The sequence below is a fragment of the Gopherus flavomarginatus genome, chromosome 15, assembly GCF_025201925.1.
Source record: "Gopherus flavomarginatus isolate rGopFla2 chromosome 15, rGopFla2.mat.asm, whole genome shotgun sequence".
In the NCBI taxonomy this organism is placed as follows: domain Eukaryota; kingdom Metazoa; phylum Chordata; order Testudines; family Testudinidae; genus Gopherus; species Gopherus flavomarginatus.
In genome coordinates, this window is record NC_066631.1 from 27,181,448 (window position 1) to 27,208,439 (window position 26,992).

Here is a 26,992-nt window from a genome sequence, read left to right on the forward strand (position 1 = left end):
ATATAACTAAACTATTGTTGTATGTAAAGTAAATACGTTTTTTTAAATGTTTAAGAAGCTTCATTTCAAATTAAATTAAAATGCAAAGCCCCCCTTGGACCTGTGGCCAGGACCTGGGCAGTGTGAGTGCCACTGAAAATCAGCTCGCGTGCCACCTTCGGCACACGTGCCACAGGTTGCCTACCCCTGTGCTAGAGGGTGCCCAGCACCAGCAAAAACTGGGGGAAGAGCTGTCCCCTTCAGCCAGATGAGGCCTGGCTGGAGCTGCCTGCAGGGAGAGACAAGAGCAGAAGCAATACAAGGTAGAGTCTGGGGAAAGGGCAGCCAGCAGAAGCTGGGGGTTGGGAAAGAACTATTGAGTTTGGCCAGGGGCTGGAGCAAAGGTGGAGGGATTTGTTTGGGTTTAAGCTGACATTTGAACTGTGATGTGTTTTAATAAACTAGTCCCCAAGAAGACGTGCTCTCTGACTCAGCAGGGACTTCGCAGAAGCCAAAAAAGGCAGCAGTAGATCCAGTTCCTTTGTGCATGTGCATTCTGACAGTCTTGAATGACATGATCACATGCTGTTTTTCCCACAAGATCCCTGCCTCATTCAGGGCACAGGCTGGACCAGCTGTGGGGCTGAATCACGTTTATGTAATGAATAAAGCTGTTATCTGCAGGACCCCGTCCTCATTTGTTGCCAGAGTTGGAAGGTGTGTGGTGAACAAGGCAGGAAGGGTGGTTGTGTGATTAAGGCAGTTGAGTGCCCCTCCTTGGAGAATTGGCTTCTATCCCTGCCTCTGCCTTGCTGTGTGATGCTAAGAAAGTCACTTAAATTTCACAGGTGGTCACTAATTGGGTGGTTCTCATTTTCTAGGTGCCTGACATGAGATATCTTGGGCCAGAGCTGTGGATGTGCTGAGCTCTCACAGCTGCAACTAAAGTAAATGGGAGCTGTGCGTTGAACATAGAGTGCTATGTAATGCTAAGTAGTCTGAAAACTCAGGTCCTACATGTCTCAAATTGGGCCCCCATAGTTAGTGGATACTCAGTAATTTTGGCCTTAAACTCGGTGCCTCTGTTCCCCAGCAGTAAAACTGGGTGATGATGATAACCCCCTCATCTCACATGTGCTGTGAAAATAAACAAAGGTTTGTGTATAACTCAGGTATTCCAGTGAGAGCCCCATAGAAACACTCTGGAGGAAACTAAAATTTCTGTATTCAGTGCATATTAGAGAGTGTGAGACAAATAAGTGAGGGGGCCACACACTGAGTGAGGAAGCTAAAAAGAAATACAGAACAACTATCCAGTCACTGGATGAGGCAAGGGGTCCCATAGGAATAACATAATATGCAACTGTGATTAAAGCCTGTATCAGACATACGCACAAATGAAGATTGCATAGGCAGTCTTAATTCTGGCACTTCTGAGCACTTGACTTTGCAGCCTTATGTTCTTCTAAAAAAAAATGTTTAAGCTCCAACCTCCTCTTTAAAAGAACAAACTAAAATAACAGAATTTCTGTCCTATGGAATGATATCAACCCTAAACTTATGTCATCAGCAAGAATCCAACCTTTCCTGCTGCAGTATGGCCCTCTACACTTGAGCTAACAGTAACAGGTAGCAGTAGTAAGCTGTTGTGCTCTGATCAGCATTAGAGGAGGTTCTATGGGTTTCATAGCTACTTACTGAGAACAGAGGAATGTAGAGACGCTGCACTCCTGGGTTTAATTCCAGGTTCTGCAGGGCAGCGTCTCTCATCATTAGAGACACTTTTACCCATCCCATTTCTATGCTCTTCTACTCCTGCCTAGATCTCCCAGGTTCCTGTCCCCCTCTCCTATCTACCCCACCAGCTTCATCTCCTGGCCCTTTGCTCCTATTTTCCCAGCTCTGCCTATAATATACACATTATAGTACCAAATTCTGAAGGTTGAAAGTATTGTACTGAAAGTCTTACATTCAGAGGCTCTCCTTAAGCACAAAACCTTGCAAGCAGTGAACCTACCAGAAGTGAGATTTGAAAAGCCTATCTTTTCCCTTCTAGACTTCGCAGGCGTTACTGCTTTAGAAAGTGACAATACCATAAAACTTTAGTGAACATAAAAAAAAAATAATAATTACAGTGTCTCCATTGTTGACTGGAACACAAAAATCCCATTCTGTTTTCTTTTGAGATGATCGTTTCTAATTGTCGTTACAATTTTTTAGAATGAAGTGTTTTCTGCCCAGATTGAAAGGAAAAATAGACAATAAATAAGAACGGTAGTGAACTTACATAAGATTTAAACAGTGCAGTAGCCTTGTCTTCTAATTCTGAGAACATTGTCAGTGGCTTTGAGAATGAAGTGGCCAGTAAACAGAAGTGGAAAATTACAAATCCATTGATTTCTGTGTACAAAAGGGAAAAAATACAATTAATACAGGCTAAAACCTCTTACTATTTCTTTCACATGAACTTTGGTTTTCCATTCTTTGCTAAGCCTGCTAAGGCACAATTACTCCAACCTGCTATCAATTTAAAACTTGGTTAGCACTTAACACGAATGGGAAACCATGGCAAGGTAAAGTGAAAACGCACCTGTCCGGAGGTTCATGGCACACAGAGGGGAGCAGCTGAACAAACCAGAAGCTGACTGTCTTCAGTTTTTGAGTAATTTTTTGGCTTGTGTGTCTTTGCCATGGCCTGCAGAGTTGTATTTAAATGCTACTAATCTGTGACATTTAGTGCAAGTAAACAGGAAACTTTGATTTTAATCTGGTTTGTACTTTCTGTTATTTGCCTAAAAGAATATCTATCCCTTATACAACACTTTTCATCGGTAGATCTCAAATAGCTTTACAACGGAAGTAACTACCATTATCCCCATTTTCCAGATGGGAAATCTGAGGCATAGAGACAGGAAATGACTGCAAACTGGCCAGCGGCTGGACTGGGACTAGGCCACAAGTGTCTGCTGCTGTAGCCATTAGGTCACATCGCCTCTCTTAGGCTGGTGTCATTTGATAGTTTTTGCTAAGCAGGAGGGGAGCATACATTATATCGTTACACATTTTTTAAAGCAATTATACAGCTCTTATTCAGATTTGTAGTTTTTATATTAGAAAATGGTGAATGAGGCATTTCTTATTTACTAGATGGCTCGTACGTATTTTAGTCATGATTGTGTCACACTGCAAGTGGATGGAGATGGGAAGTTAATTCAAATGCACAAAAACAGCATTTTTAAATTGTTTTATTAGTTAAATTAAACTACCTTTAATTATACTATGTACGGAAGGGATGGGAGTACATTTATCAAAACATGTTTTGCATTAAAACTAAATAAGTAACTAATTAACAGTATTATCTGTAGTAACTGATTTGCTTCTTGTTACCATGTCCTTTGAGAGTTTAACGCTGGTAGATCTCATCCTCTCAAGCCTTGTTTTGTTCATAGTTTGGAAGAGGAAAACAAGTTTTCCTGCTTTTTCAACTCCGAGTTGGTTTCTCAACTTCGAATGATACTGAGTTAGTTGAACGAACCTAAATGAAGAAAATATTCTGGCTTAGCACTTCAACAAACACTGGTTTCAGGTGCTGAGTCAGTGATTTCCACCAACTGGTTTGCCTTTCAGATGCAGACATTCTGACCAAGAATCCAATTTAAATGCAAGGTTCCAAGATATGTTTACATGTCTACGTTTCAATGCAGCACACATTTCCTTCTGAGCTTCTTTAGTGAGGATTTCCCAGTGTTTACAGAGCGGCTATGATGTGCAGTATGTGTCATTGGGATTCCTCGGAGCTCGGGGAGAATGGCACATCTCAGTCCTTTCAAAAGCCTTCAGAACCCTGTCAGAAAACAAGCAGGCTGAAATCCCCATAGCTAGCAGTATTCCAGCCCTTGGGTTAGTAGTTCTGTCAGTGCCTATGTAGAACTGATAAATGAAATTGTTTTTAATTGTTCATTTTATTAATGTAACTTCTGTTCACCATTCACTACACTTGCCTACACTGTAACTTCTGTTGCATATTGTAATTCAAACCCCATTTTAAAACACTCACTCCATTTTGTAAAAGCTTCCTCCAACCTTCATTTTTGCAAACCCTGCTGTAATCTTATTAGTTTAGTTTAGATGTGTAAATGAGGTATGTATGAATGATGGAATCAACCTCCAGCCCCAGCCTGTCCTGATGAGATAAAGTTCAAATACCAACGGCTGAAGACCTAGACAACAGCCCTAAACAAAGTAAGAAGCATCCACCCTAAAAAGAAAAGGACAACAGAACAACAGAAGGAAGATCAAAGCCAGGTCCAAGGCTGAAAGTCACGCCTGCAATTGATGGGTGATCAATCTAAACCCAGAGGCAGCGTGACACAGCAAGACCTATAGACTTTGAATCCAAACTAAAAGCCTATAAAAAAGAAGGGTGAGATGAGAAACTCTGGGTAACATTCTGCTGCCAACATGGAAGGACATCGGTGCCTGCCCAACAGAGATCCAGCTTGTCCTTGTGCCCGGCTTTCCTGGCCAGTTAGCTGCCACAAGCTACGAACCCAAGCTGCAAAATCAAGCCATGAACTTAAGCTATCTTCAGGACTGGTAACTATGCAGCAGCTGCAGAACACCTGATGAGTGTGTGTGTGTGAATGTGTGTATGTGTGTGTGTATAGGTATTAGGTATAATGTGAATATGTGTGTGTGTGTGTATAGGTAATAGGTATAATGTGTGTGTATAAGAATTAAGATATTAGTTATTAGTCATAAATTGTTATCATAATAAATGTGGCATCTTTGTCTTGTCCCCTTTAAAAAGATCCTGCTGGTTTTTTTTACTGATCTAATATAATTGGCATAACACCTGGTGAAACAGAAATCTGTAGCCTGTGTCCGAAGTGCCACAGCTGTTGGGATCAGTGACTAAAATAGCCACTCCCTGGATTTCCATGAGCCTCTAATACTCCAGGGCACTATGTTCTCCCTGTAAGCCTAGCTCAGTCCAGTAAGAATGTATGAACCCTCATCTCACTAGTCTCTTCCCTGATCTCTCTCTAGCTGAGCCTGAGCCAGATCCAGGTTGAAGCAGTTACCTAATAGCAAAATGTGAGTTCCAAAGGCTTCGTAGCCCCTAGGGGTGACAAATGCTCCCCTGCCAGCCTTCCCTCTGTGTCCATAAAATACACAGCAATGGGCCAAGCATTATACAAGTGGAGAGCTTCCCCAGTTCATAGGTGCTGGAACTAGGGGTGTGGGGGGTGCTGCAGCACTCCGGGCTTGAAGTGGTTCCATTATATACAGGGTTTTACATTTTGGTTCAATGTCTCTCGGCATCCCCACTATAACAACTGTTCCAACTCCCCTGCCTCAGTTAGTAAAGCTGGAATACCCCAGATCTGTGTCCAGCGTGGGACAGAGATTAGGACCCAGCCCCCACTGCAGACATATCTCTTGATCCTGCATAGGTCAGCCACTTAGTCCACATGGCTGTTTTTACAGGTGGTGAATACAACATCCGACCTGCCAGGGCTTGAGCTCCTATCCAGCTTCAGAGACAGCTACCTAGAATGGCTGTTTGCGGCTATATCCAAAATTCCCAGTGTTTTTTGGGCTCTTCCTGCTGAGCCAGCCTGCCCTGTGCTCTGCATTTAAGCAGACATGGTATATGCCAACAAAAATCTGTGCCCCCTCTCTGCTATTTCTCTCCCTACAAAAACAAAATTACTGCAGTATAAAGCATGTGGGTTACAAGCTGAACTAGCTTCATTGCAAAACCCTGCATCCCAGTTTGCAGACCAAGTATGGCAAGGGATGCAACAGGATTTCCAGATAGCTGGTTACCCTCTTTATGTCTCACCAAACATTAGTGTCGCCAAAAATTCACAGGTCTGTGAATGCACTGCATTAAAGGGGTTGAACCGCTATCCGCTGAGTGTGATCTTGGCTTCGTTGTTTGTTCATTTTGTACTTTAACAGCCCATTTGTATGAGCTATTTTGATGCAACATTCATCTTTACACAGAGGGGAAAGCTTTGCCATCGCTAGAGAAGGTGGAGGCTCACTGCTTAGCGTCAAGGTGGCACACACAGGGCCTGGTCCAGATTGCACCTCAGTGTAAACCCTGAGCACCACCACTAGAACAAAGTCACACCCGCACAAGAGAACTCAAGGTCAGGCCCGTAGTCCCCTTGATCATACCATTGATGCCTGTTTTCAACGGACTGATCCAGATGGCCTTGGAAACAAGGTTGGAGCTAGGAAGTTCTCATGTACAGCAACGGGGGCATGGAGAGGGGAGGGTCTGAACAGAGCAGGATTGGGGTAATTTTGATATTTGGGGAGGCAGTCCTCTGTTTTCACTAGTATGGATGGGGGGCCACCAGGGACAGGGCCATGATGTGGGCAAGGCCAGTGGTTTCACAGCCACATAGAGTGCCCCAGCTGAACCTTCCCACTACCTGCTGGAAAGTCTTGATTAAGATGACGTTAAAGAAAAAAGTTTACTGGAAAGGATGCAAGGGCCTCATTGAGGTAATCTGGGGTGGGGGATTCCAGACTGACGGGCTGCAGAATCTCCTCCCAACAAACCCATTTGTTCAGGCTGGACGTAGGAACCAGAATTTGAGTCATAGTTAGGACAGCTCTTATCAGAACTGCGTCACTCTAACCAAACATATTGATGCTGCATGGAAATGATGTGGAATATTCCTTCTACTGCCCTATACGTGTCATTTCCTACTGTCCAAATCTGCTTGGGGGAGGGGTGTGTGTGGAAGAACGCTGCTGTCACATTGCTGCTTTTTGCCTTGTGATCCATAGATGAAGTAGGGAATCATCTGCCTAGTCATTGGATGGTTTTAAAATGTATGGACAATGCGACAAGAAAAAGGCACTAGAAAACTGCCAGCAAGAAAACAACAAAAGGCAGCGAATTTCTTTGAACTCCTGGAGTTAAGAAAATATGAAGTGATATGCAGGAACTAAGAGAAAATGAATCAGTGAGGAACAGTACCTTAGAAGGAAATGACAGATTAGAGCACAGATGTGAGATAACCAGTCAAAGAAGAACTGAGGTGAGAGATGGTGGAAGGCAAGAAAGCAAGAACTTTTTCTTTAGTGTCAACTTGATCAAGACTTTCCATTTACCCCAAATCAGAAAATGTGACCCAAAACTGAAGGCCTGACGTACTTATGAAGGGGAAAGCAAAACTCCAGAGCTCCTTGGGAAATACCTCACTCAGTGAGATTATCTCCAAAAGGACGGTTTCTGAGTATGTGCTCACACAGATCCAGGAAAGGAGAACTGAAGAAATGGCCTCAAGAGACCAGAAATTTCTAAAGAAAAGGGACACAAAGTAGAACAGGAAAATAGTCTCTCTGTTACCTTGGTGTAAGGTGATGAAATTACTGCAGGGTCAGGAAGGCATTTCTCCCCCACAGGGGCGGCTCTAGGTATTTTGCCGCCCCAAGCACAGCAGGCAGGCTGCCTTTGGCGGCTTGCCTGCCAGAGGTCCCCAGTTCCGCGGATTCGGCGGCAGTCTGCGGGAGGTCCACTGAAGCCACAGGACCAGCGGACCCTCCGCAGGCATGCCGCCGAAGGCAACCTGCCTGCCACCCTCGCGGCGACCGGCAGAGTGCCCACCCCCCATGGCTTGCCGCCCAGGCACACGCTTGGTGTGCTGGTGCCTGGAGCCGCCCCTGCTCCCCCAGTGCACAATTGGCCAGCTGCATTCTGGGGTTTTTGTTGTTTTGGTTTGGGTTTTTTTACCCCATCAGAGACTGGTCACAACTGAAGTCAGGATAATAGCCACGGACACAGAATCCTCTTCCTTAGATGCCTAGATGGTGACTCTTGCTCACATGCTCAGAGTCCAACTGATTGCCAGTCTTGGGGTCAGGTATGTGGTCTATAATTTCAATAACGTGAACACTGAAGAATTATCCCTGAAACTAGATTGGCAGAAAATACCAAAAACATGACGTTTAAAGTATCTGGGTTCCAGAATCCTGGAAAATGAGGAAATGGAGGATGAAATAAGAGCTAGGATAATAAGATACCTGGCTCAAATTGACAGAGTTAAGTGGCGTAATATGTGACAGGGAGATATCAGAAAGATTAAAAGAGAACATCTGTACAACGGTGGCCCCATTCAGTGTTAATGTGTGGCACAACTGTTGGGCAACAAAGAAGAAACGTGAGCAAATGAACTGTTCCACAGAAGAGTGAATGTTGAGATGGGTGAGGGCTATGTCCAAGAAAGACCATGTGAGGAATGTGTGTTAGAGACCTGCTCAGAAGTAACACCAATACAAGAAAAAACAAGGCTGTAACTCTTCTTATCTTGTGCTGTGCTAACGTAAGTTATGAGGCTTTAACTCAGTGTGCTGGCATTTTTCAAGCTGCCGGATTAATGCTTTAGGATGGTGGCTCACAAACTTTTTGGGTGCAGCTGTTCTACTTTGCCAGATTAAGAGCTCAGTTGGACCAACCAGTGGCCTATGGGCACCCATCATGTGAGCCCATCTGACCCAGGCAGCAGAGCACAGCAAGAATAGCTATCTAAGGTACTTCTAAGTTCCCCCACTTGAGACTCTCACACTCTGTAACACACATAACCTCCCAACACCCATGTGAAGCAGGGCATTGCTATTCTCCCTGTTTTGCTGGTGGGGAACTGAGTTACAGAGAAGCTAAGGTCATTGAAATCAATGGAAGTTGGAAACTTAAAAACCTTTGAGGATCTGGGCCTAACTGATTTGTCCAAGGTGACACACAAAGGAATTGAACCTTGGTCTCCTGGGCAGTGCCCTAACCACTGGACCAGCCCCTCTCTTTCTGAGAGGGGAAAGCGAGAGATCTCCCAGTGCTGCAGACAGGTCTGAGCCGGGGAAGCAGAGGAGTGCCTGTAATTCAACAGGGCAGGTCTGAGCCGGGGAAGCAGAGGAGGGCCTGTAATTCAACAGGGCAAGTCTGAGCTGGGGAAGTAGAGGAGTGCCTGTAATTCAACAGGGCAGGTCTGAGCTGGGAAGATGGGGAAGTGAGTAAAGATGTTGTGTGCTCAGGCTGTTAAATTATTTTCCATCCACTCTATGGGCATCCTGCACGTCCTTCATTTCACAATGTACAGACCATGAACCATCGAAACACACCTCTTCTGCTGCTTGGCTTCACTTCCAAGGCCCTACCCGGCCTATCTCCACCCTACCCAACACCTCTCATTCATGAGCAAGCTGTCGACTCCTGCCTCTGATCAGCCCCTGAAACCAGCCTCCATCACACTCTTGTTAACTTTTCAAACCAGCACTTGGGTGAAACTCCCTGAAAACATTTGCAAAGCTGCCTCTTCATCCTCCTCCAATTCCCCCCGCAACTCTCCAACCTAAAATTTGACAATAATTAGGCTGCAGGTGTGGTGGGACCACTGCTTATCATCCTGACCAATGGTGTCTCGGTGTTTCCTTGCACTCCCCCATCTGTCTGCACTGTATCATCTGTTGTCTCTTGTCTTGTACTTAGATTGTAAACTCTTTGGAGGAGGAACCATTTTATTGTTTGATGTTTGTACAGCACCATGTGCAGTGGAGTCCTGGTCGATGAACAGGACCCTGATGAGCACTGGTAAGACATAATAAATAACTGGCTCTGATCCAGAAAATCTCTCCATGCTACCGATGCTCTTTGGTGTTTCATCTTCTCAGAGATGAATAGCAGGATTCGTTACATTTCAGTCAACTGGGGATAAGCTATTTGCATGGTTCTTCCACCCTAGACCACTATCTCGTGTGTAGGTGGCTCCCTTTGCACATCCTTTCCATAGCTATCTGCACTAATCAATGCTCTGTCATGCTGATAAGGTGACAGATCAGCATCTGTCCTGGAGAGCCACCTAAATAGGAGGTACAATGTTCCCCTGTGTAGTCCCTATGTACAGCAGAGCAATTGAAAACTGATCTGGCATTTACGGGTAAGTAAAAGCTTGTTTGAAAAATCCTTAAAGAGGGGAATTTTTGCAGCTCACAAGCTAGAGTATTCATTTTACTATTAATTAAGAACTTCCAGAGTTCCCACTCTGACCATTACAATGTGGTGCATAGGGACCCTTTTACAGTGTTACAGTGCCACTTGATTAAATTTGACCTGGCCTTCCCTCCATCATGATGGAAGAGTGGCCAGTCCAAATCTGAATAGCACTGCGACCCAATGCACCAGATCACAATGTCCAGCATGGAGAGTCAGGCCCAAGAGCCGTTACTGCCAGGTGAGTGTGGGGCAGGCTTATTCTCCATTCCACTAACCACTGCCCCCAGGTTGTAAAACCTGCTCTGCCACTGCTGCTACTTGAGCACATGTGTTTTTGAAGCTACAAGCAGTACATGTTATATTCCCCACAGCATGTGTGTGATTAGCCAACCCGTGTCCCCACAAGTACAGCAATACCACTGGTCAAATTACAGTAGCGGGAGGAGGGAGGCTGGAAGGGGGAATGGATGCCACAGGTGGACGTTGTCAATACTGTGTCCATTTGCTCTGCAGTATTTTACTACAGTCCTATAAACCTTGATTTAATTGCAAGGGAAAAGCCAGAGCAAATCACCTAATTGACCTCTACCCTGGATCCAGCTGTTTAATAACCTCCCTGCCAGGGAATGTATTCTCCCCACCCCATATATTTTCACATTTGTATTTATTGGCCAATCATTTTGTGGCACATCATTTAAGCTACTCCATAGCTTCCAGCCCTTTGTGAAGTCCTGCTCCCTCAAGCTCTATGGCTCTCATGCTCAGTAATTGCTGCAGCATTTGCAATCACTTCATAAACAAGCAACCAACCAATCTTCAAAAGGTCTTTGATTCCTTCACTGGACAGTTCCCTACATGTAATGTAGATACTGCAATAAACAATTCCACTGGAGGTGAGAGTGTAACTGTACACTTCACGTGGAGGAATACACAGCTGAGCAAGTGCTGAAATACATACACAGAGTACCTACGCAGGCTGTTGTACACACAGCTGTTTTGCAGATACATTGCGGTGTCAATGTGTGTGCAGACACACTGCGGATGCAGATGTGTTGTGATGACAGTGTAAAAGCTGGCTAACCCCCCCTTAATAAATTACAAGCGGCCAGTAGGTGAGGGGGGGAAGTAAGTACTGCTCATAAACACAGTAGCTTGCATTTTTGCACTATCTCTTTTCCTCTGCCTCAAGGCAAGAAGATCCTGCTCCAAACCAGTTAGTTCTACTTAAATTAAAAAAACATAAAATTTTACACTTACCAATCAAGTATTAACACGCAAGGGTCTTTGTCTAAATGTGTATAAAAGGTTTGTAAAATTTGTGTAAAACAAAGTCTTCTGTACCAAGGTACAGGCTCTCCTTTTTCTGCAAAATAAAGCATTTTTCCTTATCCCTGTCAGGCTGTTAATTGGCTCTCAGCTAGGCAAACCCAATTTTTCGGTAACAACAGTGTCTGTGCACGTGTGTGTTGGCTGTGCCGCATGCAGATCTGCTGCAATCGCAAGGTGCACAGAGGTGTTGTGGTTGCAAAAATCTGGGCATTGGGCCTGCCTTGAGCAGGAGGGTGGGCTAGATCAGATGACATCCTGAGGTCCCCTCCAACCCTGATAGTCTCTGATTAAAACAAAGATGCTGGAACTTGGGGGCGCTCCTGCACCCCCTGGCTTGAAGCGGTTTCCCTCATATGCAGCAGGGTTTAGTTTGGTTCAATGGCTTCCAGCACCCCCACCCCACCCAGCTGTTCCAGCCGCCAGGGTGGTAATGCGCGTGCAGAGACTCTGCGCGCGCGGGGCTGTGGGGCTGGCTGGGCCCGCGCACGTGCTGTGGAGGCGGCGGGGCGGGGGGGTGCAATACGGTGGCCTGGAGGCAGCCGGCACTTCTGGCGCTGCCTCCCCGGGGCCGCAGCCGAGCGGGGCGTGTGGAGCGCGCGCCACTGGTGCTTGTTACCCAGCAACCAGGTCAGTCTCCTAGCAACCGGGGACGCGGTGCTGCCGCAGGCCCCTGCCCGCACATGCGGGGCTCCGGCCATGGGCGGCCTCAGCGCCTCCGCCGCCTTCCGGGAGCATCTCCGCCGGCTGGGCCTGGGGGAGTTCCCCTGCGGCGCCGGCAGCTGGGTGCGGGCTCCCTCGCACCCCAGCCCCTGCGCAGCTCCCCCTGGCGGGGGGGGGGCGCATGGGGGTCAGAGACCCCCCCCAAGTCAGAGAGACACAGAGGGGGCAGCTCCTGGTCCTGCCAGACTGGGAGCTTGGTGCATGGGCAGGGCCTGGAGAAAAGGGGTGGGGGGTCGGCAGTGCCCCCAGCAGCCTTTGCCCTGGCTCCAATGGGAGCTGGGTCTGAGGTGTGGGAGCGTCTGCCCAGGACATTGGCGTGGGGTTCAGCATAGCGGCCACAGCCTGTTGGTGTCTTTGCAGCTGGGTCCCTGTGCCCAGGAGTTTACAGCCTAGATAGCTGCAGCAGCATCACTTCACGCTGCCACAAGGCCAGGCCAGCACGTTCCCAGCGAGGTGCTGGCGTGACACAGGCCCAGTGCGGTATGAGGCTGAGACCCAAACACACACCTCCGGATGCTGCAATGGCCCCTTGGGGCCAGATGTTCCGCAGACTAAACGCTCAAGGAGCTGGGAACATCCTATGACACATGGAGGCCTATGTGCATATGGAGGTGGGGAATGGACCTAGACATTTCAAGTGGTTTAAATTTGGTTTTTAAATAGGACCAGCCCTTTTATCCCCAGGAGGCGGAGCCTCCCAGGCCCAGAGCCACAGAAGGTCTCAGTTTGCCCTCATTCCTCTGCACATGCGCTTCCCTCCCCTCTTCTGTCCTGTGTAGAACAGGTCCCGTTTCGAATTAAGGAAAAGGAAACCTGGAGGAAATGCAGCCCAGAGAGAGGCAGATGCAGGCACAGCCCAGCACCAGCAAATTGGAACTCCCAGCGAAGAGAGCCTGGAAACCTTAATGGAGTTTGTGAGCAGCCAGGACTCCCCCTGGGCTCTGCCACCTGACTGCAGCCCCGAGGACCAGCACCTGAGGGAGTTGGCAGTACAATCGCCGCAGCTTATCCGGGACAACTTCATCTTCTTGTTCTTCAGGTCCTTAAGGATAGTGGATAAAGGAGTGAGTTCAACCAGCGGGAGCGTCACTATTGTTAAAATGTAGAGAAAGATTGAGTGTAAGATTGGGAGCCAGGAACTCCTGTGTTCATCCCAGCTCTGACATTGCCTCCCTGTGGTCTTAGCCAAGACACGTAGCCTTTCTGCCTCAGTTTCCAGATATAAAGTAGATGCTACTGTGTTCCTATCTCACAGAAGAGCTGTAAGTGTTCCTTAGTTAATATCCAGCTGTTGCCCAGGGTGCTGAAGCTTGGGGTGAGTATCCCCTGGCTTGAAGTGGTTTCCAGTTTTATACAGGGTTTACAGTTTTGTTCAATGGCTTTCACTGCCCAGTGCTGTGTGAGGGCTAAGTGTTATAGCTGAAATTCAGCCCCTTTCTTCACAGATTTGTGCTCTGATAAGATGCTGCCACAACCGTCCTGTTCTAAAAAAACAAATCAAACCTGAATATCGTATCCTCTTTGTGATGGGCAAGGTGTAAAAAATACATCTCACGAGAACTTTCCAGAAACAATGTTATCACTATATTTCTTACAGTATTCAAACATGTCTCAGTAATATCAGCAAACCCATCCCAACAGAGGTGGTGATATTTTTCATCCCATTTATTTATCTGTAAGAAAAGTCCAGCATTAAGGCCTTGACTGAGGAAAACACCCCTCTTCAGGACAGCACTTCAGCACGTACGTAACTGTACGCATATGTTTGTGTCCCATTGAATGCACTGGGAATTAAGCACGTGTTTAAATGCTGCCCTGAATATGGGAGGCTTTAAGCATTTCCTTAGGGCTTTCCTGATACAAGGCTCAAGTCATGTTAGAAGTTGTCTGAAGACTCATTTAGACTTGGCAGAAGGGGTGGGGAGGCTGGATCTGTTTCCTGTTCAGATTATCAAGTAAATATACCGGAGAGGGGATGAAACTGCTGTAGATGCTGCACCCCCTAAGCTCTGGTTGTATGCCTGCCTATTCCTAGCGAGGAAGAGAACCAATGATCAGTAATGATCAGAGTGCCTCCAGGTGTCCTTTCACCTCATTCACTCTCCACCATGTTCCATGTTTCATCTGCCTCTCAATCCCTCTGCTGCCACCTTGTATAACTCTGTTTTGTAATTCTGAGAATCATTTTAGGAGCTCTAGGGCCTGATCCTCTGACGTGCTGAGCACGCAAAGCCTCCGGTGAAATCAGGGAGCTGCAAGTGACCAGTGCCTCTCAAGATCAGCCCCACAATTTGTACAAAATATGGGTGTGATCCTGCAGTTCTTATTCAGGTAAAACAAATGTACTTAGGCACTTGGATGCTACGGTAAAGCAACCTGAACAGGTTGAATTAGAGGAAATCAGAGAAATCTTCCTGGAAGCCAGTGGGAGTTTTGCCTTTGTGAGGACCATAGAATCAGGCACTGATGTTGCCCTGTGTGCTGTATTGTCATGCTAAGATACATCTGTGCTTCAGAGACAGCTGACAGAAGGTTAATGTGAATCTCTTTCCAGGTAAATGAAGTTGATAAAAATTTGTTGAAGTTTCATAACCTGGAAGAGCTCATACTCAGTGCCAATCAAATCAGCAGAATAAACTCTGCCCACCTTCCTAGAACACTGAAGGTAAATAAGCAGGTTCCTGACTCTTTCTTTGGGAGGTCAGACAGAGAAGGTGTGTTGAGGTGAGTCTCTCTTCTGCCTAGGATGGACTGAATGAACCATAATGGGCTACAGTTAAAGGAACACATAGAAAAAGACACTTAAAACCTACAGAGCATCATTTCCCTCCCCCAATAACTGTTGCTCCACCTTTCCCTGGCAGGTCTTGGAGCTCTGTGGCAATGAGATTGTCGGTTTGCAGGATCTGTGTTCTCGCCCACCTCCAGAGCTCCAGCATTTGGGGCTGGGCTACAACAGGCTGCTAGGCTCTTCAGAGGATAAATATCTCACAGCAGAATTCTGGTAACTCCCAACACTGAAGAAGGACCATAGCATGACTGCCTGACAATATTACAATATCCTGAACAAATCTGATGGAACTAAACAAAACCTTATTGAAGTAGGGTTAATACCTTTGGGGGCCCATTGCATTAAAAACACAATTGTGTACATGTTACGGTGGAATTATCTGTACCTTCTCTAGTAGGAAGGAGGATGCTAATGTACTTCCTCTGTTGTCAGCCATTTGAAGCCACCTCCTGGAGAAGCTGCATGTGCTAATTCAAAGTGGATTCTCCAAGGACCAACAGACGAAGAAAAGACTTTTGGATAAATAGCCTGGTTTTAAACTGGCTCAGGGCCCTTTTGTGATCGAGCAAATACACAGGACCCCTGGTCCATGGAGGGCCCTAATCCTTAGGGGAGGGTTGGAAGGACTTGGCCTGCTGTGGCCACATAAAACCATATGTCTTTTCTGAGCTGAAGCACTGATGAAATTGTGACTGCAAAGGAAATCCCACAGATGGAGTATTGAAGAACTGCTCCTGCCAGAGCCTGGTTGGGGCTGGGGTGATCTCTGGCAAGCTTATTAGTATGCGTGTAGGTTCTTGTTTTTATTATATTTTCTCCATAGTGTTTTTGCCTTAAGAATAAAGTAGGCTTGTATAGGAAGTGCTGTGTGGTACCTTCTAACCTGTGGCACCTGTTAACTATCTCTGAAGAGAAAGCCATCAGGTGTCCTTGGGCAGCCTGGCTATGCTGGGATTAACCCAGGGTAGGCAGGGAACTGTGCAGCCTGGAAATACCCCGGTCAGAAGGGAGATGGATGCAGGTCTCCACCTAGAAAGGCAATGGCTGGGGACCTGGAAGCCTGAGATTAGGTGCCCTGTAGGACCACTGAGAGGAAATACAGGTGTGGTTGCCCTGAAGAGTGACACACAGCTGCAGTTAAAGTTGCTAATGGAAAGCACCCTTGTAGGATCTGCTCACACACCTGAGTTAGCCTGTTGTCTTTTATGTCTTAATAGCTATAGCAAGCAGGGTGCATTGAATTAGTTTAGAGATTAAATACTTCAGGGCACAAACCAACCATGAACAGTGTAGGTTATTTATAATTATTCACTAATTGTGCACTTTCCTCTGAAGCAGTTGGTCCTGGCCACTGTCAGAGACAGGATACGGGACTGAGTGGAGCATGGCTCTGATTGTATGGCAATTCCTGTTCCTGTTTCAATCCGCATTTTCCAAGGGGAACATGCTGAAGTCTTTAATAAGTCTTGCCTGAATAAGGGCCTGTGGATTAGACCCTGTGCTAGGAAAGGATACTGAATGCTAGCTAGCTGTCCTGTGTGTAGCATGCCAGTGATGGCCTGGAGGGCTTAGGGGTTTGTCAGTAGCATATGAGAATGTAACTTGTGGGTTCCCAGGTTCCTGCATTTCCAAGTTGTTACCATACAGTGGTCCAAGTAAAATGCCTTTGGTTAATTGATTTCAATGAGAGCTTTGCTTAAGACTCCAGGCTGGGCCCTATATACTGACCTGAATACTGCTTGTTACACACCCTAACACTGTTCTGTTCTCTTTTAGGCCAAATCTTCTCTCTCTTGACCTAAGTTTTAATAATTTTACGGATCTGATGAGCATAGTCTCTAAACTGGCTACTCTGTGGAGGCTCAGAACGCTTGTGCTCCAGGGTAATCCACTAGTGCTCATTCCTGGCTACAGAGGTTGTGTAATAGACAGCCTGCCCAAACTCTGTATACTGGACGACAGGAACATATCGCCTGATGAGAAGCATCAGTTCCATGGTCTGTCTAGCAAGTCAGGTAAGACTTTATTGTGTAAATATATCTGTAGTAATCTGCAATCTTTATTTGTTTTAAAAAGGCAGCTTGAGATAGCGTATTAAGTATGGGACTGGGAGTCAGGGGTCCTCTGTTTTCATTCTAGACCCATTGATGGCTTCCTGTTTGCTTGTGATCAAGTTAGTCCCCTTTTTCTCTGCCTTAATTTACCCATCTGTCAAATTAGTATAATTGTTCCCACATATTTATCTCATGGGGATGGGCTGTGAGGATTAATTAACTGATGTCTAATTATAAATATCTGTAAGTACTAAGTATGATCATTCTGTTTAATTCCATTAAATGTTAAGAGTCTTGATGTATCATCTAAAACTCTTTTAAATTCTTATATATGGGCAAGATTGAAGATGGTTGAGAAAACTTTATACAACCAATTATTTCTCTCAGCTAGTATTAGCTATATGCAAAATGGGGATAATGATATTTACTGACCTCCTTTGTGAAGTGCTTTGAGAACTACAGATGAAAGGCACTATGTGAGAGCTAGGTAATCTTCATTATTGCTATTATTTCTCTATATTCCTGGGTGAAGAATCTATCTGCATTGTGCATGCACAGCTTCCATTGATACCATTCCATTTGCTCATGCATCCCAGAATGGGCACCATGGCAATGGACAGCCTTATAAAAACCTCGAGAGAGAGAATTTGGTCTTTAACTGTTAATCAGACAAAGATCTGCAGTTCTTGGCTTTCAGACCCACATCCCAGTTGTGATTAAAATCATACTTTTCTCTCTTTGTGACATCAGTCTTTTGACATCCAAGGGAGATGCTGTCTCCAGTTCTGCATTATGGCCTCCCTGCAAGGGAAATCAAATCAGCTGGGCTGAGCATGAGCAAGCCCTTATTGCCTAGGCTTGTGTTTGATTTTAGATCAGGCCTTTCCCACTCAAGGTTGCTGCTCTATGCTGGTGATTTGGGACCCTGATTCAAGAAAATGTGTACATATGTTTAACTTTCAGTGTGTGAATAATGAAGCATGTGCTTAAATCTCCTTGATTGTATTTAAAGTCAGATGTTTGGAAGGTTCCCTCAGAAGGAAAGCCCCTTGTTAAGGCCCCTGTTCAGGACAGCACTTAACTTGTTTTCCTGAATGAGGGCTTGGAAGGCTAAAATAGAGCTGTGAAGGCAGCAAGCCCATCACCTGGGGAAAGGGAGCTCTTTGCATGGCTTTTGAGTGACCCCCTGTGGCCAATGGTTGCCTTGGCATTAATGGAATCATAGAATTTCAGGGTTAGAAAGGACCTCAGGAGGTCATCTATCCAACCCCCTGCTCAAAGCGGGACCAATCCCCAAATGGCCCCGTCAAGGATTGAACTCACAATCCTGGTTTTAGCAGGCCAATGCTCAAACCACTGACCTATCCCTCCCCCTGGGAACTAAATTGGTTGCTAGTTGGTGGAACTAGGCTATGTTCTCACCTAGCTAGCTCAGATGTGTCTACACTTACTGCAGTCACAACTCTCAACTGCAGTGTATACAGATCTTAGAGGAGTCCCCCCTGCCAAACAGCCCTTCTACTAAAATATTTGACTCTTTAGTTTCCTAATTTGCTTTGCTACGGTATCTCAAATTGCACCCTGGAGAATGTACATTGTAACTTGATGGCTGGATTGTCTTCCTCTTAGATCTCATTGTGAATAAAGCACAACTGGTGGTGAGTGTTGGGAAAATCAAAGGCATCCCCAACCCCATCAAGCTAGAGGAGCTGGAAAGCAGCCCAGAGTCTCCGGTGATCACTCACAGCTACTATGTGACATACGAGTTTGTGGAGAGGGAGAAAGCCGAGGACACTAACAATGCTGAAGTCTATTTTCAAATGAGTTAAAATATATATAAAGGGAAGTAGGAGGTGGTTGGTAAGAGGGATTCACAAGACTTTTACTTCCAGGTTATTGGTGTAACATAGCCCAGGTTATTAATGACTGAAAGTTGTTAGCTGGCTTGTATGAAATGAGTTTGGTGAGTTCTCAGCAGCCCCTGTCAACATCACAAAAAACACATCCCTGCAACTGGCCGCCGTTTGGAAGTCTCAATAAAGAGCCCAAGGATTGAGTTGGCCATGGAAGCTAACTTCCCCTTTCACTTCGGAGTGTGCCCAGCTGTCGTGCTTCAGAGACCATTTGGGGGAATGTGCCAGTTCTTGAGATTTTTATTATGTTTTTTTTAATATTTGTTGCTTTTCTTAAAACTCTAGATTCTGAAGTCATGTGAGTGCACCAGAATCTCTACTTTCATTTAAAAAAAAAAGGAAATTGTTAGTTTCATGGTTGTGGAGATAAGCTTGAAAATGGGAACCCTACAAGTTAAAAAGGCAAATAACAAGAATTTCAAATGTATTCTTTTTAAAATCTCACAATATGGGCATAGACATGTGCTGCAAAGGCAGTATTGATGTGTGTCCACCTTCTGTCTGAGATCAGCCCTATAGGTCCTCTGCCTCCATGTACTCTGTTCCTGCAGTGAAGTAATATTCTGCACAGAAGGGTGTGTTTATGTGCTTAAATATGTAGACTTTGTCTCACTGACTTAAGTAGACCTGTTCACCGGAGTCAGTGCTACTGGCCATGCCTCCCAGTGCTTCTTCCATGTTTCTCATGATGGAGGAAGTCTGTGTAGTGGCATTTCAGAAGTGCCAGGATGTAGACAGGTACCTTTCTCCCCTTGCAACCTGTGTCTGTGTGCAGACTTAGCCAGAATTTGGCCCCTTCTAGAGACACCTTTGATGCCTTTCTGTTACAGGTAATGAAATTCCATCAGAGTCAAATGGTGGCTACACCAAACCCTGGGAGCCCACCGGGGAGTGCTGACACAGGAGGATCAGAATCTCCAGCTATGTCTTCTTTGCATAAACAGGAGCCTCCGGCAAACAGAGGTATCATAGAATCAAGAAATTCTTACCTTAAACTGAACTTGGGGTGTTGATCAGTCTTCCTGGAATGTCATCAGCTGCTACATGGAAATGTGTTGCCATTAACACGTCTCCAATAATGTAGGTCCGTTATGAAGACCATGCCATAATATAAATAATTAATTGATGGTATATTCTCCAGCAAGACATCTGGTCTGGGACAGATATTGCTCTCCAGATAAATGCAGTGAATACAAATCAGATTCTAGGATTTACACTTCCCTAGTGAGTGTCTCAAATCTGTAATTTCATTTGGTGTGATAATTACAGAGCGTAGCTCACAGCCGTGCTTTCCGATCATACGAACCCCCAGAAGCCCAATATGAAATAAAAAGGCCAATTCCTGATCCAAACAGAATTTCTGGAATTTAAAAAAAAAGTTGAAACTGATGTCCTTGAATGACAGAATATCAAAATATTTATTCAGTTGTCAGTGCCCCCTGTTTCTATTAAAAGGATACAGGGTTCGATTCTGCAAGGAGGAGCGCTGGCTGCTGCGAGTAGTCAAAGGGATTACTCATAGCAGTCAGCACCATGTCTGGGAGCAAAAGTTTGCAGGAGCAGGCCTTTATTTTGTATAACATCATACCTGCATACTGTGCGTTCCAGCATGAATGCAGGGCCCAATCTTGGATCTGCTTTGTGCATGGAGCTCCTGCTGAAGTCAATGAGCATTATTTGCGTGCAGTGATTTGGGGATTGGGTTCATAGTCACAACGTTAAAATAAATACTAGCAAAGTGGGAGAGAAACTAAGAGTTAAAGGAGATAAGAGCTGAGATCTCCTATGAGATGGAGAGTCAATGAAGCAGAGATTCAGGGAGGTTCTTCAAGATAGCAGGAGCTGCAGAGGAACAGGCTCTTGTGCCAGAAGTGGAATGATCCTGGGAAGGGACAGAAGGGGAGGCCAGTGCAAGATGAATGGGAAGGGAGAGAGGGACAAGATCCTTGATATAAGCTGGAGCAAGGCACGGGGAGGCCTTTAAATACTGTACGAGATGGGCAGTTTTGAACTGGGTTCTGCCATTAATGGGAGGCCAGAGCAGTTATTTATTTATTTTTTTTGGAGGGTGGTGGGTGTTTCTGTGCTTTGTGGCATAAGTGAGAACCTGACAAGAATTGTTCTTCCCCTTAAAATGCTCCTGTCCCTTCCTGGCGTCAAACACACTCACTCACTCTCACGTTTCTGCCTCGAAAGTGACTTCAGGCTGCTCCTGATCTAGGCAGCTAGCTGAGTACCCAGGAGTGCATCTCACCAGTCTCCTCTGGTAACGGGATTTCCCTTGTCTCCCACGCTCAGCTCTCTACTGCATCCCAGAGAGTGGTCCATTAGTTGCTCTGTTTCTCTATTATACATCATATTCTCCTCTGATCACCCCATGGGTGAGCTTCTCTGTTGTAGCCAGACTGGATTTAAAACAGTGGGCCAAATTCAACCCTGGTGTAAGCCCATTGACTGCAATGGAGCCACACCTACTTATAGGGCTGTGGCCAGCTGGTCCTGTGCTGGGATCTCGCCAGAGCAAGTGTGATAGAGTTTGGTCGGTCTCAAAGTCTAGTTCCTGGCAAGCAAGTTCCACATCACTAACAAACAGCATCCACAATTGGGATTCATTGCCCCCACCTCCCATGCTGGCAGTGTGAGCTGAGAGCCCAAGGACTGAAGGATCATGGAAACCCAGCTCCCCACTCCCTCCTACACCAGTAGAGTAGAGCAGAGCAGAGCAGTGTGGGGGAAGCTGGCGCTGCCCCCCTGTGTGCTCTGCAGGCAAAGCTGAGATGTCAGGTTGGGCCTCACTGCTCCTTTTGTGTTTTCTCACTTAGCAAACAGTCACCTCACCCCGCGGAAGCCCTGGGCTGAGACCATTGAGTGCAGCCACAGGAAGGAACACGTCACTGGGGACTTAGTGGCACTGAAAGCCTTCCTCATGGCTGGCACCACCGTCACTGTTGTCGAGGAAAAGGTAAATGCTTGGCACGCTCTGGGATGGAGGGACACAGTCCAGCTGGGAGGGAAACAAGCTTTTCAAAAGCCTGACAATAATGTGAATGTTCCCCTGTATTTGCATCTTTTTAATTCCGGTGTAACAAACTGAGATCCCTTCCGCCGTTTGCAGCCCAAATACTGCAGCATGAGAATCAGGCTGTTCTATCTTGCTAGGTGCTTTCATGGCCCATTGCTGCAGCTCTGGCTGAAGATGGAGGCAAGAAGGGGAAGGCAGATAAGGGAAAAGCAGAGGAGAAGCCAAAGGACGGTGGTAAGGTAATAACAGAGATGGGGGGGAGGGAGGATGTTGTTGTGACGACTGATTAAGGGGGCTAAGCAAACCCACACGAAAAGTAAGGAAGTGTGACTTACAGGCACAGTTCCCTTTTAATTAACCTGTGCCCCTGCTCAGCCTTCCAGCGACGATGTGCACTTACACAGACCCCTTTCGGGGTGCAGAAGGGCATCTGCTGCTACTCCATATGATGCAGGTGGTTGCAGAGAGTCTGCTTTAAAAAATATCAAACGGAAAAAATATCCACGTGAGCCACAACAAAACAGTGTCTATTTCTCTGTCCCCTGGGGGTGTTCAGCTTCAGTTGTTCCCCCAGGCACTGAGCACTTGGTCCCTTGACTGGTCTGTGCCAAGTAATAATCAGGGCCTCATTTTCTATGCGAAACCTCCCACTTATTTTGAAAGTTCTTGCCCAGCTATTGAGCCTTCTTCCCAGTCTCAGATGAAGACCTTCGATGCAGCCATTTTGCTCAATCCCCATTCTGGACGGGGCGGGGGTGGTTATAGTGTCACATGTATAAGTCCAGACTTGGGCTCTCAGATCTGATGGTGTTGTCAAGATATCATGATATCTGATGAATGAACTGAGATCTTAAGGCGGGTGACTCTTGGACATGATCAAATTCATGCTGTGCAGGGCAACAAACAGAAAAAGAAAAAGGAAAGCCCCGTCGAACTCCGCAGTGACCCGCCTCTTTTGAGATGCCTGGGGTCTGGGCATGTGAATCTGGAGAGCCTCTTAACAGGTGACCAGCTTGTGGCCGTGGTGTGTGACTTCGGGGTCCTCATCACTGAGGAAACAACTCAGCCCCCATCTCCTAAGGAGAAGGTACCAGTCACTCTAGTATTAGCAGCAAATCCTCATCCCAGCTAATAACGCAAAGCACAAGACACTGCCCTTGCAGGGGATGACTAGGTTCCATTGTTGCCAGCAGGAGCACACTGCATGTGTGAGCATGAGGATTGGCCTGGCTTGTGGGACACCCCATAGGATTGGAGCTGTTTCACAAGGAGCAAAATTTGGCCTGAGCTGCTACCTCTTGAACTCTCTCCATCAGAAGTAGGACCTCGCTGCTGGGCATCAGGGCACAAAGCGCAGAATCTCAGCTGGCCTGAGTACTCTGCATAGGCCTAGAGAGAAGGCTGTCAGTTGGGGCCTGATCCTGCAGCCCCAGCTCAGAGTTTTTTCCTCATTGCAGGGGCCAGTTTGGTGAGGAAGGACGGCAGGAGCTTGGGCCCTTAGGGAGATACATAATTTTGACTTTGAAGATGAGACTGTACCACACACAGCCTCTCATGATTATCTTGCCCATGTAAAGCCAAACTAGCCCCTATGATTGTGCCAGTCTGATATGGCCAATGGTCCATGATGTCTGTAGCCTGTCTGTGGCACTGACACATGCCTGATGCTTCAGAGGAAAGGGGGAAAGCCCTTATACCCCACATGGACAATTTCACTGATGAAATGTGCTGGATAAGAGCTGGGTGGTGGTGGTATTAATATGGTCCTATGTTAGAGGAACTGATCTGTTTGCAGTATCCCTTGCATATACTAAGATCATTCACTCAAGTCCCTTCTCGCATTGCTCCTAGGTAGGATATAAATCCTAAAGAGCTGCTGAGGTCTTGCAGGGAAATATTTCCATTGTAGAGTCGCTCTGACCTTTCCTATTTTCTGACACTTTCTCTCTTGTTTCTGAGTACAGAGGCTCTTTGCTGAGCTCCTGCTGCTGATTAGCGCCTTTTAAATCCTAATCCTCTGCTTGCGACATAACCTGGCAGTGTGAAAGTGACCATGATGTCCCAATTGGGAGATTGTGACTTCAGGGCTAAACTTTGCTTCACATAAGCTGCTTGGAAGCCTTTCCCACTAAGAACAAACTTCTTTTCCCTAGGATGGTAAGAAGAGCAAAGACAAGAACAAAAAAACAAAAACGGGGGGAGAAAATCCTGCAAGCCAGAAAACCACAGTGGCTGCCAAAGGTAATGGCAGAGGTAGAGCTATCTAAGCTATCAGCATTTCGAGAGCCCCTAGGAAGGGCAGCGTCACTGAGATGCACAATGAGCAAGGCAGCGCCAGCATCCTCCAGCCAGCCAGTTATAGGTTGTGCACAAGCCTCTTTATAGCTCTAATTCAGCAAGGAACTTAAACACGTTCCTCATTTTCAGCACACAAGTAGTTCCATTCACCTCACTGGGATTGTATGTGTTTTAAAGTTAGACACATGCTTAAGTATCTTGCTCAGTTGGTGCCTAGCTGGCTAGATGTGTGTGTGTGTATATATACATTCAGGGCATGGTACGGGCTAGCGGAGCCGATAGGGGAGTGTTGTCTAGTATTAACATAGCATATACTAACACTTAGCAATCTCATTGTGTTTTTTCATCTGTAGATCTCAACGCACTTTGCAAAGGTAATATCAGAGCACAGAGAGGGGAAGTGGCTTGCTCAGTTTCATACAGTGAACCCATGGCAGGGTCAGGAATAGAACCCAAGTCCCCTAATTTGCAGCCCTGCCTCTCCTCTTCACTGGACTTCACTAGGCTGTAGAGTAAAGGATTGGCCATCAATATTCTTAACATCTTGTCCAGCTCTGCTGCTGACTGTGTGATCTGGGGAAAGTCACTTAACCCCTCTGCCTTGGTTTCCCTGTCTGTGAATCAGATCCCCCCCATCTGAAGGGTGAGAACAGGATGTGAGGTCCTTGCTTTGCAATATTTCTGCAGGAAGAGGAGTCTCTTGTAGACTCAGGGTGACTTTCTGATTCCCCAGTGCCCTAGGTCTTACTTTGCCCACCAGTGTCTGAGAAGACAGCGTCCCAGCTGCTTTCTGGCCAGTGCTTGTCCTGCCTGAGAGAAAGTTGTATGAAAAGACAGTTTGTTGAACCAGCTACGACACTTACCCCATGGAACGAGAGACACATTTGAAACAAGCATTAAACATTTCTGGAAGTTTCATGCTCCTGGACGCTGCACTAAACTCGGTCACCACCCTAGCAGCCCACTCACCCTTATAGGGGAGGCCATGGCCACAGTGCTAGTCCATCTAGTGTCAGGTCACTCGTAACAACCCAAATGTATTGTAACCATTGCAGAGGCAAGGCTTGAAAGGTTACAAGCAGCACTTAGCACCTGGGGTTTCTTTTTATTTTTTTTAATTACTGGAATATCACCTCCTGCAGCCTCAGCAGTGATGATGGAGTCAGATACACAATAAATATCCAAGTGTGTTATCATGGACTTGGAAAACCCATTGGGATTAAGCAGAGGGATTTGCTTAGTTTGGCATTTCCTTACTTCTGTGCACATTAAGGCTAGCTAGCCCTCTCCCTTGGCTGGCAGAGCAGGGGCACAGCTGATTGCATGGGCATAGTTTGCGGGGGGTAGGAGGCATTGCCCCCACCAAACTGCAAGCTTCTGGCAGCTGTGGAATTTGTCCCCCTCCCCCCCACATGACCCCATTGGCCTGAATGTAGCTGCCCCTCCAAATATAGAAGTCAAACTATGCCTATACTTGTCTTTCAAAGTTTAGGGACGTAATGTGTTGTACCCCTGCTCAGCCTGCAGCAAGTAGCATGAGGGTTTCCATTGCTTGTTGTTGAGGGCTCATAGACAAAGAGGTGGTCATATTTCCACAAGTCAGATCTGAACTATTAGAGCTCAAAAAGCTGGTGGAATAATTTAAGGTGGGATTAGCTGTGTTTTGTTGTTTTTCCTGGCTGTGCAGACAACTGTCAGGGATTCATGAAAATGTGTACAAATCTTGAAGGTGTCGTGAACTGTATCACAAATTATCATGCTGGACAGTGGATTATTCACCATTCGCTATTCTTCTGTTTAAAAAGTATGTCAACCATTCAGGGAGCAGAAATGTCATGTGAGTTAGAGGGCCAATCACATACTACAGATAATGAACAGTCAAAAGCTTTAGCTATACCCGCAAACCTGGTACTAATGGGAGTAAATGTAATTCACCACTGGTGGAAGCTGCAGTATAGATCCCACAGAATACATCTGAGCTCCTTCTACAGTACAGCTTCCACTGCTGCCACTCATGGAGCTGCACCAGTGATGAATGATAGCTACAGAGTTTGCTAATGCAGGTGCAGCCACAGTGAACGATTTGCTAATAATCCATAGTCTGAAATTAGTGTGCATCATGTATTCCACAAATATATACAAATAGTGAAAACTATCGTAGAAATCAGGATCCCTCATCAACAAGGGAAAGAGCGAAGTCTCATCCATGACGAATGATTTGACCAGACACTGAAAGATGTATTCTCAGTCTGAGGCATGTAGGTTTCATTTGACCTCTGAACAGATTCTCCATGTGCTTTGGAATTTCTGTTTCTGCTTCTCTCTCCTTTGACTGGTGGATACTGAGTAATTCTAAAACAACAAAGCAAAACTGTACCCAGCTGGATTGAGCATCTTAACACTGTTGGATTCTTATCCAACAAATTCATGTTCAAATTGATCTGTAATAAGGAACTGGAATGACTGCAAAAACTTCAAGAACACATACAGCACATTCAGAGTATTGGGGCTTTCTAGAGTTGTTTCCTAAAAACAATGACTAATTATTTTCCTCAGGAAAAGGAAAAAACAAAGAATCTTCTGAAGGGAAGGAAGTCCAAGAAATCCAGCCTGTGCCTCTGACAGTAGAATTCCAAGTTCAGTTGATTCAGTGGACAGCCGCATTTGATGCCCAGCACCAATAAAGAAATAAGAAGCACTTGCTTGATGATGCAGTTTCACATAATATATGTGCAGTAAAAAAACCTACAGTCTAAATTACTGAAATAAAACTGTGAAGCTTGCTGGGTGTTGGTTGCTTGGTGTTTGTAGGGCCCAATCCTGATAGACTGTCAACTCCCACCGACTGCTCAGTTTGCTGTGACTCCCACTGAA

At 46.0% G+C, this 26,992-nt stretch overlaps 1 protein-coding gene across 8 annotated transcripts; it reads left to right on the forward strand.

The window, feature by feature from the left end:
* Positions 1-11,896: 11,896 nt before the first annotated feature.
* LRRC43 (leucine rich repeat containing 43) lies at positions 11,897-26,900 on the forward strand. 8 transcript variants are annotated; one of them, XM_050923926.1, is made up of 12 exons: positions 11,897-11,947; positions 12,820-13,104; positions 14,595-14,705; positions 14,905-15,044; positions 16,608-16,846; positions 18,515-18,693; positions 19,629-19,761; positions 21,621-21,760; positions 21,958-22,059; positions 22,716-22,907; positions 23,974-24,061; positions 26,675-26,900. In XM_050923926.1, the coding sequence occupies exons 2-12, from the start codon at positions 12,946-12,948 to the stop codon at positions 26,800-26,802; spliced, it is 1,611 nt and encodes a 536-aa protein (XP_050779883.1). In that variant the 5' UTR covers positions 11,897-11,947; positions 12,820-12,945; the 3' UTR covers positions 26,803-26,900. The 8 variants fall into 8 exon arrangements, with proteins under 8 accessions (XP_050779883.1, XP_050779885.1, XP_050779880.1 ...); XM_050923928.1 differs by having other exon boundaries at positions 12,825-13,104; XM_050923923.1 differs by lacking the exon at positions 11,897-11,947 and adding an exon at positions 12,000-12,103.
* The last annotated feature ends 92 nt before the right edge of the window (positions 26,901-26,992 follow it).